This window comes from Numida meleagris, chromosome 2 (assembly GCF_002078875.1).
Source record: "Numida meleagris isolate 19003 breed g44 Domestic line chromosome 2, NumMel1.0, whole genome shotgun sequence".
Taxonomy (NCBI): Eukaryota; Metazoa; Chordata; class Aves; order Galliformes; family Numididae; genus Numida; species Numida meleagris.
Genome location: NC_034410.1, coordinates 134,484,459 through 134,498,455, shown reverse-complemented (window position 1 = coordinate 134,498,455; position 13,997 = coordinate 134,484,459). Strand labels below are relative to the sequence as shown.

The window sequence follows — 13,997 nt, the reverse complement described above, 5'->3', positions numbered from 1 at the left end:
CTAGCAGTAGTGAAAGGGATACTGCTAGCTACTTGGTTTGAGGCAAATATTAGGCGTCTTTAATTTATCTTTAATTAAAATAATCATAAAAATTCTGTACCCATATTGCTGTTTTATAAAGAAAGAGATTAATTAAGGGCCTTATCTTGCTGTGTTGAGTAACACTTTATGATGAACTAAATTGCACCATTCATCCAAAAACCCCAGTAATGTCGGCAGAGAGGCTACTGTGTTGTGGAGGGAGGAAGCCGTTCTTCACTGTCTTCTTCTGCTTTCAGAATAAAGTCTGGAAAAATCGAAGGGATTTTTAATAATTAAAAATGCTTGCAGTCAGAACTAGAGGAGGTAAAAAGTTGAGACTGTTTAAAAAGATGAACCAAGAAACATGCTGTTTTCCAAGGTGGTATCAGTGAAGCTCAGTGTGCTTTGGTAGTATTGGCCAGGGGACCTTTGGACAGACTTATATATACATAGGGGATCTAGGAGCAGTGGAGAGCCACAGGACACTCCTCTCTGTACGATCTCACAGCACTGGAAAAGATGAAAGAAAGGATTCATTTCCTAAGGTAGAACTCTGCTTGATGCTTTGGTTTTCTGTTTGGTCCAAAGATAGTGTTAGTGTCTCAACCAGTGTGCTGCCTTCCTCCTGTTTGTTCATGGCATGGCAACATCCAAAAGATGGAGTCAGAGTTCCCTAGCAGAACTGGGGGAGAGTGGATTGTTTGATTTTTTTTTTTAATTTTTATTTTTTTTAAACCTCTACAGTCTGCATGGGAGAGGATAGGTCATGGATAAGGAATGATTTCCTGCGAGGACTGTAACTGGGCAATCTTAGAATTAGAATAGAATCACAGAATGGTTTGAGTTGGAAGCGATCTTCAATATCATCTAGTTCCAATGCTACAGGCAGGGACACCTACCACTAGATGAGGTTGCTGAAAGCCCCATCCAGCCTGGCCTTGAATGCCTCCAGGCTGGGGACATCCACAACAGAATCACAGAATTGCAGTGGTTGGAAGGAACGTCAAGAGATCACTGAGTCCAACCCCTCTGCTAAAGCAGGTTCCCTACAATAGGTCACCCAGGTAGTTGTCCAGATGGGTCTTGAATATCTCCATAGAAGGAGACTCCACGACCTCCCTTGGCAACCTGTTCCAGTGATCCATCACCATTTCTGTAAATAAAGTTCTTATGCGTTAGTACAGAACTTCCTATGTTCCAGTTTTAGGCCATTACTCCTTGTCCTATCACTACACACCACCGAGAAGAGCCTGGCCTCATCCTTTTGCCTTCCACCTCCCTTTAGATATTTATCAACATTTATCAGATCCCCTTTCAGTCTTTTCCCAAGGTGGAACAGACCCAGGTTTCTCAGCTTTTCCTCATACAGGAGATGTTCCAGACCCATTGTCACCTTTGTGGCCCTCTGGTGGGCTCCTTCTAGGAGATCCCTGTCTTTTTTGAATTGGGGATCCCAGAACTGAACACAGAATTCTAAATGTGGCTTCACCAGGGCAGAGTAGAGGGGGTGGATCACCTCCCTTGACCTGCTGGCCACACTCTTTTTAATGCACCCCAGGATCCCATTGGTCTTCTTGGCCACAAGGGCACACTGCTGGCTCATGGCCAACCTGTTGTCCCCCAGAACTCCCATGTCCTTCTCCACAGAGCTCCTCTCCAGCAGGTCATCCCCTAACCTGTACTGATGCATGTGATTATTCCTCCCCAGGTGCAAGACTCTATATTTGTACTTGTGTAACCTTATCAGGTTCCTCCCAGCCCAACTCTCCAGTCTGTCCAGGTCTTGTTGAGTGGTAGCACAGCCTTCCGGTGTGTCAGCCACTCTTCCCAGGTTTGTATCAGCAAACTTGCTGAGGGTGGACTCTATCCCTTCATCCAGGTCACTGATGAAGATGTTGAAGAAGACTGGACCCAGCACCAACCCCTGGGGAACCACCACTAGTTACAGGCCTCCAAGCAGACTCTATGTCACTGATGACAACCCTCTGAACTCTGCCAGTCAGCCAGTTATCAATCCACCTCATTGTCCACTCATTTATCCCACGCTTCCTGAGTTTCATAACAAGGATGTTGTGAGAGATAGTGTGAAATGCCTTAGTGAAGTCAAGGTAGACAACATCCACTGCTCTCTCCCCATCTACCCAGCCAGTGATGACAGCATAGAAGGCTACCAGGCTGATCAAGCATGATTTCAGCTTGGTGAATCCATGTTGACTACTCCTGATAACATTCTCTTCCAATTACTTGGAGAGAGTATCCAGAACAAGTTGTTCTGTCACTTTTCCAGGGACAGATTGAGACTGACTGTCCTGTAGTTTCCTGCATCCTCCTTCTTGCCCTTTTTGAAGACTGGAGTGACATTGGCTATCCTCCAGTCTTCAGGCACATCATCCGTTGGCCAAGACATTTCAAAGATGTTAGAGAGCTCTTCAGCAATCACCTCTGCCAGTTCTCTCAGTGCATCCCTTTGAGGCTCATGGATTTGTGTTCATTGATTTTGGCTAGACGCTCTCTGACCAGATCCTCCTCAAACAATGAGAAGACTTCCTTTCCCCAGTCTCTCTGGGGAAACCTCTCTGGGCAAACTGTTGCAGTGTCTTACTACCATTACAGTAAATAATTTCCTCCTAATATCTAGTACATTTAGACTAGATATCTTCCACTTTGAAGCCATTTCCCCTTGTCCTGTCACTACATGCCCTTATAGAAAGTCCCTCCCCAGGTTTCCTGTAGGACCCCTTCAGATACTGGAAGGCCACTGTAAGGTACCCCCAGAGCTTTCTCTTCTCCAGGCTGAAAAGCCCCAACTCTCTCAGCCTGTCCTTGCAGGGGAGGTGCTCCAGCCCTCTGATCTTCTTCGTGGCCCTCCTCTGGATCTGCTCCAACAGCTTAATGTCTTTCTTGTTGTTAGGGTCCCTAGAACTGGATGCAGTACTCCAGGTGAGGTCTCACAAGAGCAGAGTAGAGGGACAGAATCATCTCCCTGTTTCATAAGCCGATACCCCCAAATCCTTCTCCTCAGGGCTGCTCTCAAGCCATTCTCCTCCCAACCTGTATTTGTGCTTGCAATTGCCCCAACCCAGGTGCAGGACCTTGCACTTGGCCTTGTTGAACTTCATAAAGTTGGCATAGGCCCACCTCTTAAGCCTGTCCAGGTCCCTCTGGATGGCATCCCTTCCCTGTAGCATGTCAACTGCACCACTCAGCTTGGTGTCATCTGCAAACTTGCTGAAGGTGCACTCGATCCCACTGTCTATGTCACCTACAAAGATGTTAACACCAGTCCCAGCATCGATCTTTGAGGAATGCCACTCATCACCGACCTCCACTTGGACATTAAACCGCTGACTACAACTCTCTGAGCACGACTATCTAGCCAATTCCTTATCTAGTGAGTAGTCATCAAATCCATTTTTTTCCAGTTTGTTGACCAGGATGTTGTGCGGAACAGTGTCAAATGCTTTGCACAAGTCCAGGTAGATGACATCAGTTGCTCATAGAATCATTAAGGTTGGAAAAGACCTCTAAGATCATCTAGTCCAACCATCTATCTACTACCAATATTGCCTCCTAAACCGTGTCCCTCAGTGCCACATCTACACGTTTCTTGAACGCCTCTAGGGATGGTGACTCCACCACCTCCTTGGGCAGCCCATTCCAGTGCCTGACCACTCTTTAGGAAAAGAATATTCTTCTAATATCCAGCTTGAACCTCCCTGGTGCGATTTGAGCCCATTTTGTCTTGTGCTATCACTAGTTATGTGGGAGAAGAGACTGACCCCCCACATTGCCACAACCTCCTTTCAGGCAGTTGTAGAGGACAATAAGATCACTGCTGAGCCTCCTCTTTTCCAGACTATACAATCCCAGTTCCCTCAGCCATTCCTCCTAAGACTTGTGCTCCAATCACCTCACCAGCTTTATTACCCTTCTGTGGACACACTCCAGGGCCTCAATGTCTTTCTTGTAGTAAGGTGCCCAAAACTGAACATGGTACTCAAGATGCGGCCTCATCAGAGTTGAGGTAGGGAGATGATCACCTCCCCACTCTCACCGGCAACTCTACTTCTGATACAAGCCAGTATGCCATTGGCCTTCTTGGCAACCAGAGCACACTGCTGGCTCATGTTCTGCTGTGTGTTGACCAACACCCCCCACATCCTTTTCCTCTGCACAGTCTTTTAGCCACTCTGCCCCAAGCCTGTAGTGTTGCCTGGGAATGCAGGACCCAGCACTTGGTCTCATCAAACTTCATCCCATTGGCCTCAGCTCAGCAATCCAGCCTTTCCAGATCCCTCAGTAGTGCCTTGCTACCCCCAGGCAGATCAGCACTTCCTCCCAGCTTGGTGTCATCTGCAAACGTACTGAGGCTGCACTCAGTCCCCTCATCCAGGTCATCAATAAAGATATTAAACAGGACAGGCCCCAGTACCGACCCCTGGGGAACACCACTTGCATCCACTCACCATCTGGATTTTGACTCCATTCACCACTACTCTCTGGGCCTGGACCCCTAGCTAGTTCTTTACCCAGTAAAGAGTGTACTTGTCCAAGCCATGGGCTGCCAGCTTCTCTAGGAGAATACTGTGGGAGACAGTGTCAAAGGCTTTGCTGAAGTCAAGTTAGACCACATCAAGAGCCTCTCCCTCATCCACCAGGAAGGTCACTAGATCATAGAAGGAGATGAGGTTGGTCAGGCAGGACCTGCCTCTCGTGAGCCCATGCTGGCTGGGCCTGATCCACTGGTTGTCCTACACATGCCACGTGGTCTTTCTTGAGTTAATCCATTCCATAATTTTCCCTGGCACTGAGGTCAGGCTGACAGGCCTGTAGTTCCCTGGGTCCTCCTTATTCTTGTAGATGGGAGTCACACTGGCAAGCCTCCAGTCCTCTGGAACTCTCCAGTTGACCAGGAACACTGATAGATGATGGAAAGTGGCTTGGCAATCACCTCCACCAGCTCCCTCAGCACCTTTAAGTGGATCCCATCCAGCCTCATGGACTTGTGACTGTCTAGATGGAGTAGAAAGTCTCTTAAATGTTTCCAGCTGAACTGTGGGGAGTTTATGCTGCTCCCCATCCCAGACTTCCAGGTCAAGAGGTAGAGTAGCCTGAGGATAACTGATCTGACTATTAAAGACGGATATAAAGAAGGCATTGAGAACCTCAGCCTTTTCCTTATCCTCAATGATCATGTTCCCCTCCACATCCAGTAAAGGATGAAGATTCTCTTTAGCCCTCCTCTTATTGTTAATATATTCATGATGGAGTTTTTTGTTCTCTTTTACTACAGTGGCCAATTTGAGTTCAAGCCTCAGTTTTGCCTTCCTAATTTTCTCCCTGCATATCCTAGCAACTTCTTTGTACTCTCTCTGAATTGCCCATCCTTTCTTCCACCAGAGCTAGACTCTCTTTTTTCTCCTGGAGCCTCAGAAAAGCTCCCTGTTCATTCACACCAGTCTTCTTCCCCTTTGGTTCATCTTATGGCACAGGGGACAGCCTGCTCCTGTGCCTTTAAGACTTACTTCTTCAGAGGCAACCAGCCTTCCTGGACTCCTTTACCATTCAGAAGAGAATCCCAAGGTATTCTCCCCTATCAGCATCCTGAATAGTTCGAAGTCTGCCCTCCGGAAATCCAAGGTAGCAGTTTTGCTGACCTCCCTCCTGAATTACCAAGAATCGAGAACTATAATTTCGTGGTTGCTCTGCCCAACACAGCTCCTGACCTCCACATCTCCCACCAGTCCTTCTATGTTTGTGAACAGCAGGTCTAGCAGAGCACCTCCCCTGATAGGCTCTCATACCAGCTGCATTAGGAGGTTGTCTTCCACACACTTTAGAAACCTCCTAGACTGCTTCCTCTGCACTGTATTATATTTCCAGTATATATCAGGGAATTTGAAGTCCCCCATGAGAACAAGGGCTGGTGATCACGCAACTTCTTCCAGCTGCTTGTAGAACACCTTGTCCATCTCTTCATCCTGTTTAGGTGGTCTGTAACAGACCCCTACCAGGATGTCAGCCTTGTCAGCCCTTCCCCTCATCCTTACCCGTAGAGACTCAACCTTATCATTGCCAGCTTCAAGCTCAACAATATCAAAACACTCAGATGAGCCATGCCACTGCCCCTCCTTCCTTGCCTGTCCATTCTGAAGAGCTTATATCCATTCATTGCTGTATTCCAGTCATGCGAATGATCCCACCATATTTCAGTAATGGCAACTAAGCACACTGCACAGTGGCTTCCTACTCCTCCTGTTTGTTGCCTATGTTACATGCAGTGGTGTAAATACACTTCAGCTGAGCCTCTTGCCTTACCCCTAGCCTCATCATAATTGCCCTCAGGCTTATCTATAGCAGGCCTTGTTTCATTCTCTTGCCCCTTCATACCTTGTTTAAAGCCCTCTCAACAAGCCCACCCAGCCCCTGGGCTAGGATCCATTTCCTCCTTTGAGACAGGTGAGACCTATCTGCAGCCATCAGGGCAGGCTGTAAGTAAACCACCCCATGGTTGAAAAAGCTAGAATTCCTGTGATTGCACCACCCTCTTAGCCATGTATTTACCAAATGAGTTTGTGCAGTCCTCTTAGTATCCCTCACTACTGTGGAAGAGATAGAGGAAAATACCACCAATACTTTTCCATCAACTAACAGCCCCAATCCCCTGAAGTTCCTTTTGAGAGCCCTCAGGTTTCTCTCAGCAACTTCATCACTGAGCTATCAGTAAAGAGTAATAATCAGTGTCAGTCCAGACCAGGAAGATTTTTCGTAATGTCACTGACTCGAGCCCCAGGAAGGGAGCACACTTCCCTGTGGGTAGGGTCTGGCTGACATATTGGGCCCTCCATTCTCTGAGGAAGGGAGTCACCTATGGCAATTAACCTTTCCTTAGCAGAGGCAGTCATATAGTTAGGCAAATATCATTTTCAGGAATCATTTAGATATAACTGAACATGCATGGAGACATGTAAGATATTCTCCCCCCCTTCTTTGTCTGTTCTTTTTACTATGTAGAGGGATTTGGAAGGCTGGATCTTTAAGTACAGGGCCCCTCCTGAGAGATGTTGCTATTAAACTATAAACATATCTAAATTGCAGTAATATTCATCCTCATTACATCTTAAATTGATCAAATAGCTCAAATTCACTTTCAGTTGTGTTTTTTTGACAGTAATTTAGATGCTTGAAAATAGGTGAGGTATGTTTAGTCACCTGTTGGGGAGACCAGCTGGCACTCAACTACAGCAACTGAGCATCTAAAATGGTAGCAGTTACCTATTTTACATGCCTAAAATGGCTCACAAAGCATCAAAACAATATAGAAAATTAAAAGAAAGGGAAGAGTTAAACACAGATCTTTGACAGTAAGACAGTATCAAACTGATGAGGCTATATCATTTCAGACTGAGAATTTTTGCTGTAGGAAATTAGCCTGTCAGAGTGAGAATATTGTGTTAATGAAAATCCTTGGGTAATTTTTCTTTTTGACTTCTGCATCCAGGCCGCGCTTTGCTGAGACTTACTGACAAAAAGCTTGAACGAATGGGCATTGCCCAGGAAAGCCTGCGACAGCACATTCTGCAGCAAGTCCTTCAGCTGAAGGTGAGAGAAGAAGTCCGAAACCTCCAACTGCTTACACAAGGTATGAAAAATAATTTTGGTGTGGGAAGCTATTGAGATTGGGTAGGAGAAATTTGCCTGAGGCCATAAAAGGTGACTTGACATTCTTCTGCAAGAAATGATGCGTGAAAATGTTCCACAGATTCCACAAACTTTTCAAGTTGGGAACAAAAGGTACATTAATGCATAAATAAACAGAGATGTTCAGCTGCCTGTTTTTGCATGATGAGTAGGCTCCATCTATAGCTTGATAGTAGTCTTACTTAAATGTCTGTTTACTAACAGGAAACTAATTACATGTAAAGGATATAAGTAGAGAAAATGTTGTCTTTATAGACATTGTACATTTTCCATTAATTGTTTACTTTCATTATTAGATAAAAGAGTAATCTCCGTAACTTGTTTTATGGTAAGAGCTGTCAGTGGAAAATTACCTGTTAGACTCAGCTTTTTGCAGATGGTTGATTCCTTTTTCGTGTTGGAGAAATTTTATTGACTTGAATAGCGTTGCTTCTAATTCATGCTGCTAAAAAAAGCAAAACTGGGCTCAGTATGGAGATCTTGGTTAGGAGACAGGGAAGCAGGAGCAACAAAAAAGCTTGTACATATTTTCCAAATGAGGTTAAGATGTTTATAATGACTTGCGTTATTAGCACTCTATTAAGGCTTTTTAACAGCTGTGGTAACACAGAAGAAAAGCAGTCATTGTGGTAACAGTGTAAAGTAACATTTATATATCTTCTAATACATATCTGCAATAGTTTCTCAATGTTGAACACTGCTTGGTAGTCCAGTGAGATAGCATAAACCACACGCGTCTGTGTTTTTTTGGTTCAGTGCCTGTTATATGTCACATCGTATGAAAAAAATAGAGTTCTTCAGTACGTACAGTGTATTTTTAACAAAATGTCCTTCACACATGGCATTATGTTCCCGATTAAGCCTTTCTCACTGTGTTTGAGGAAAAACTCTCTGATTAGTTGAGTAAGCTGCATTTTATCTGAAAGAGCTCATGTCTTAGCTGAATATTCCTTCAGGCTTTGTGTCATATAGGTTGTGATGAGGAGCTTTAGGGCTCCTTTATATCACTATGATCTATGAATATGACTTCACCCCATCTTTTGTCGTGTCAAACATTGTGCTCATGCTAAAGTATCAGTGCCATCCCTAGTTGCGTAGAGCCTTTCCTCTTCCATTCATCCTTTCATCCACAGTTCCTAAATCATTTTCTCTGGTATTGGTTGTTTTCTCTCTTCCCCTACATATGAATTGTTAAGAGAGTTTACAGACTGCAAAGTTTTGGTCACCAGCCATTACTGGTTTAGGCTAGTTTATGGAAGTTGGGTCTTTACTCCTGTGGGACAGTGAAGATCTGGAAGCTATAAATTTGAATCCGTTGGTGACTGTAGATAGATCTTTCCATGAACCTGTTTTTGTCATTGAGGACTATATATTTCCAGGCTTCTGGTTCCCCTCTGGACACGTCAACCATGAGTCACGATCAGTCAGACAGCAGTGGCTGCCATTTCAAGGAATTCATCCTTTGAGATTTATTCCTTGTCCATGAAGCTGAAGATACAAATTTAGATTTTAGCAATAGCATGAACAAACACATGCTGGACTATGACGGAAAGTTTAGCAGTTGATATACAGGTATGTGTTTAACGTATTCTCTCCGCCATGTAAAGAGAACAATGTTATATAGTCTGATCTTATAAAGGCATGCCATCATATGCTTTATGAAAACCAGCACAAGCCTACCAAAAGCTGATGGTCTGCAGCTTCTGCAGTCTTCCCCCACAGTGGCATTGGCCATTCTAGTCATTTTAAATGGAGCCTATAGGACTGTACAGCTGTCTACAAAATGTTCTCCTGTGCACCAAATCTGTGCTAATTGTATGATCCCAGAGCAGGGGGCGATGAGTGATGGAATGACAGCAGTATTTCTATTCCTTATCACCTCATTTACACCACGTTGGAGTGTGTCTGTTGAAAGTGCTTGTTGGCAAGTATTAAGATTAAGATAGCTGTGAAAATCTAAGTGCAGTCTGTAAAGCTTTATGTCAGTTGTTCTCTGAAACTGATTCTGTCCTCTTGCCCATTTTCTTCAAACTATGTCCACACTTACCATGGTTTATACACTCCTAATCCATGTTGTTACTGGAATAGCTTCCTATAAGACCTTTTCTATTCTGTAGAACATTTCTGAAGGGTAACACGTTTGTGTGCCAGCAGTTTCTGCTTTTTGGAAATTCAAAGTGAAAATTGCAATAGCTACACTGTCCTATCCTCCACAGTGTCCTCCAACAACAGGGGGGAAAAAGCCCTGTATCTCTTAATTCACAGCTCAGGAATCTTTAGGTAAAAGAAGCCTTTAAAAATCCTTTCTGAATTCATTTAGCATACCAGCTGGGTTACAAGCAGCAAGGTCCTAATTTGGGGCTCATTTATGTCAGCAAAATGACTTCCACTGACTTTAGTTCATATCCTGATTGAAGCTGGAGAGAATAGGGAAAGTTTCAAAAAAGCTTTATGTAGTACTTACCAGATATTTTAAGTGTTTTTGTGTTCTGTTGTCCGCAGAGAAAGTTAACCTCATTTTAAAAACTCAACAGAGAACTAGCATTCTTTTCCACTCCTATTTTAGATAAGTGCTTAAAACTGCTTCATTCTTTTTCATTCAGGACACACCATCCACTGTGTTCTGGGGACAGTAAAGCCAGAACAGTATGTGATTGTCAACTCTTGAGTTTTAGGAAGACTTTTCTTTGGAGTAAAGACTGTTGGATTGAAGCTATTATCAGCAGAAATGCTATTCCAACCTTCACTAGGATAGAAGGGCACAGACCCAACTACCGATCTGTGCTTTTTTCCTAGACTTAGTGATGTTGAGGAACTAATTTGACAAAATATCTTCCAGTGTCTTTTGGGGAGAGCTGCACACTGCTGGAATCACTGTTATTGTACTGCTTCCACTCTAAACCTGAGTTGAAAGATCATTAAGAAAAAAAAAAGCCTTACAGAACTACACAAAGAAGTTATTTTGAGATTTTTCAATGTGAGTCCTGGTTTTGGGTAGCATAGAAGAGACTGTCTTCAAAATGGTAGAACAATGTGGTGTGGGATTCTCAGCAAAGTATGCACAGACAGCAACTGGCTAATAGGGCTGAGCATATGAAGCACTTTTGGATTTAGATTAAATGATACCTGAATTTAAGATGACATTGGGCTCCCTCTTAAGCTTCTCTCTGAGTTTGATACGGGGCAAAACACTACTTGAATATGGCCACAGAATGTGTCATTTTCTTAAAAAAATAAATAAAAAATTGTCCTGCAAGCAAAAAGTGTTCGAGTAAGGCTTTGTGCTTCTGTGAAAAGCATCACAGCTGTTGATACCTGTTGACATTATTTCTTCAGTAAGTTTTATAATCATCATGCACCACTGCTAGTGAAAAATATCTTCTGAGGAAAGATGAAGTTGTGTTGTAGTGATGGATTGTTCACTGGGCTTTGGAGGAAAATCATAACAGAAACATTGCCTTAAGGTCAGAGTGGTGAGTAAACACAACTACGAACCCCACCCCACTAAAAGCTGTTATAAGGATTTTTGTAGTACTAGCAATCTTCTAATACTAGAGTAGGGGCAAGCATGATCAAGCAAAGAAAGTGTGAGCTGTTTGACAAAGAACATCCCCAGGCAGTCAGAAACATAATCCTAATTCCTGTTCACCTTGTCTACTTCTTCCTTTTGAACACTGAAGGTTAGAGGAATTTGAATGCTGCCTTTGCCGCTTTCATAACCATATCTGAGGACATTTGTTGTTTTCCATAATGAAAGCACTGAAGCATTAGACTTAACTCCCATCTTCTGAATTTTCACTTAAGAAGACCTTCGCTGTTCAAATAGGTACAGGACACAGCACCAATAATGGGAAATTACACACCTGCCTGAAAAGGAGCTTGAATGATCAGAAAATTTGAGAATGTGGGACCTTAGGAAGTGCAGAACTCGAAGGTCATTTGGAGTTACGAGAATACTGGAAGTTACAGTCCCACTGCTGTGTAGACTTTATGGATGCAGCAGTATCTCAGCTGCTGTTGTCTACTGTCTTTCATGTCTCTTGAAGAAGCTTTGCTGGGGATCAGGACTTTTCTTTGTTGTGTCTATGAAGAAGTCAGTAACTGAAGTTTGTGATAGAAGGTGATCCTGTAACACTTCCAGGATGTACTGTTTTCTTTCCTGAGTATGTTCTGGACTCAACGTTTTGGCACCTGAGGAGTCATGAGTTCCTTCCTCCAGAAATACTCCTCTTCTTGTGCGTACCAAACAGCAGATGTTGCCTCTGTGAGCACTCAAGGTAGGCAGTGTGTTTGCCTTCTCAGGCAGCCAGTGGGAGGAAGTGTGTAACGCTTGTGGAATTTGGGTTTCATGTCCCTGTGGTGGTGCTCAGAGGCATGAAGCATTTGAAATGTTGACTATCCTCTTACCAGGCACCAGTTTATTTTGTTTTTATTGTCTTGACCTCACTTTTTTTTCCCCTAACCCTAATGCTTCCAGCTAGTCAGGAAAAGCCTTTCTTCTTCTAGCACAAATTACTATGGAAATGTTTCTTGCATATGCTGCATATATGGCACCTATCCAGTGCACAGAAAAAAAATACTTGGTATTTTGGAAAAGCTCTAGCAAACTTAATTCCCAGCTGATTTCCTTTGCTTTGTCTCCTATTATGGTCTAGAGTCTCTGATGACCTCATGAGTTGAAAACAAAGAATAGCATGGAAATACTGGCAGAATTTGTCCAAAAGTCCAGGAATAAACTGTATTCCGGTATTCAACATGCTAAATTGCCTGATACATATAAAGAAATTCTGATTTTCTGCATGCTGGTTTCTTTTCACTAATGTCTTTATCCTTCTTACTCCCTTCCCTTGTATGTTCTCTACTGTACTGCTGTAGGAATCTTAGCACTTGTACTAAGTGCTTAACACTTTTCTTCCAAGACCGTAAAATGACTTTGCTGCCATCCGCTAGAGTACAAAAGAGCAGTCTTTGTTGCATTTTTCTCCCAGTCAAGGACATATGCGGCACTTGAAGAGGACCTAGTCTTGATAGGCAGAAACTGTGGTTGTTTCTGAGAGTTTTTTCAGACTGTAGGCACTGTTATGACTTATGAAAATCAATTTTTTTCAGGTTACAAGTATGCACTGAGGATTTCTCTATAGTTTTAATTTGCTTTAGCTGAAGTAGAATATTCTTTATGGAGAGTATATCTGAGCACAGATAAAATGTTTAAACTACATGCATCAGTGACGATGAATATCGGGTTCCATCTATGTCATCAGTTATTTGAATTTCATGTTTCTGGTTTCTAACCCGAAGAATATACTTTGCAGCGCAATCAGTGGTCCCTGATAGACCACTGAAGTACTATGGTTCTAATAATTACCTTTTAGCTGTTGCTGTGATGCTAATATATATTCATAGCAAATTGCAAGGTGATTCAGCTGACAGAATAAGTTCCAATACACTGGACAATACATTGCAGTGCACTCTGGATGTGTTCAGCACAGAACTGTTGTTCGATATGCATAGTGTATTAGTTTGGAATATGAATAAGGAAACACATACACAACTGTGATATTTGTATTGATAAACTTCTGTGTCACGATTTTAGCTGTATAGGTTAGGTGTTGCGTTAGGTGTTAGGTGCTTGCGTTTTTTGTGCTTCTATAAACAACATTGCAACTCAGTGTAGTGGGAATGTGATATTATCCATTTTGTATGATTGCAAGGATATGATTGCAGTTGTCTGGTTTTCTTATTGTTTTATTAATATGGTGTTTTTTTCATTCCTGCTTTTTGAAATTTTTTAGAAATCAGTCTGCTGGAAAATTAGGTCTGGGAAGTTTGGCTCTTCTAAGCTAATCCATACCCAAAACTGTCTTACATATTCGATGAATAGATCTTAGAACTGTATATTTTATATATATGTACACTGGAAAGAGAAGAAACAATTTTGCTCAAGGTTTAAGAAAAAAAATTAGAATATTGCTGTTTGTGCTGTGACCATTCATGAAAGACTTTCAACCAAACAGGAAAGTTTTTAACAGTCAGAGGCTGTAATTTAACAGCAGCTGTTTGTGATCGCTGCCAGCAGAAATCACTTGTTTTCACCCAGCTGAAAAGAACAGGCTGGGAAAAGGGATTCCAGCAATAGGTACAGTTGTTCACAGAGAATTTAAATATAGCATATCTACATTTTGTAAGATGATGCCATTTACAATGTAACATATTTGTCATTTCTAATGAGATTTTCCAGAAGTCAGGCATAGAATAAAAGTAGGATTGATAGTTGT

General features: G+C 42.8%; 1 protein-coding gene across 8 annotated transcripts in view; it reads left to right on the top strand.

Annotated features, from left to right (window-relative positions):
- The window catches only part of SAMD12 (sterile alpha motif domain containing 12), a 170,806-nt gene that overhangs the window by 75,232 nt on the left and 81,577 nt on the right, over nt 1-13,997 (top strand). For 7 of the 8 annotated variants that reach the window (XR_002434880.1, XR_002434882.1, XR_002434883.1 and 4 more), the window contains one exon: nt 7,523-7,663. Coding sequence is in view for 4 of the 8 variants with exons in the window: in XM_021385786.1 (XP_021241461.1) it covers nt 7,523-7,663 (141 nt within the window). In the remaining 4 variants the exon portion in view is untranslated. Of the gene's footprint in view, nt 1-7,522; nt 7,664-9,101; nt 9,295-13,997 lie in introns of all 8 variants that reach the window. The other variant, XR_002434881.1, reaches the window with a different exon arrangement.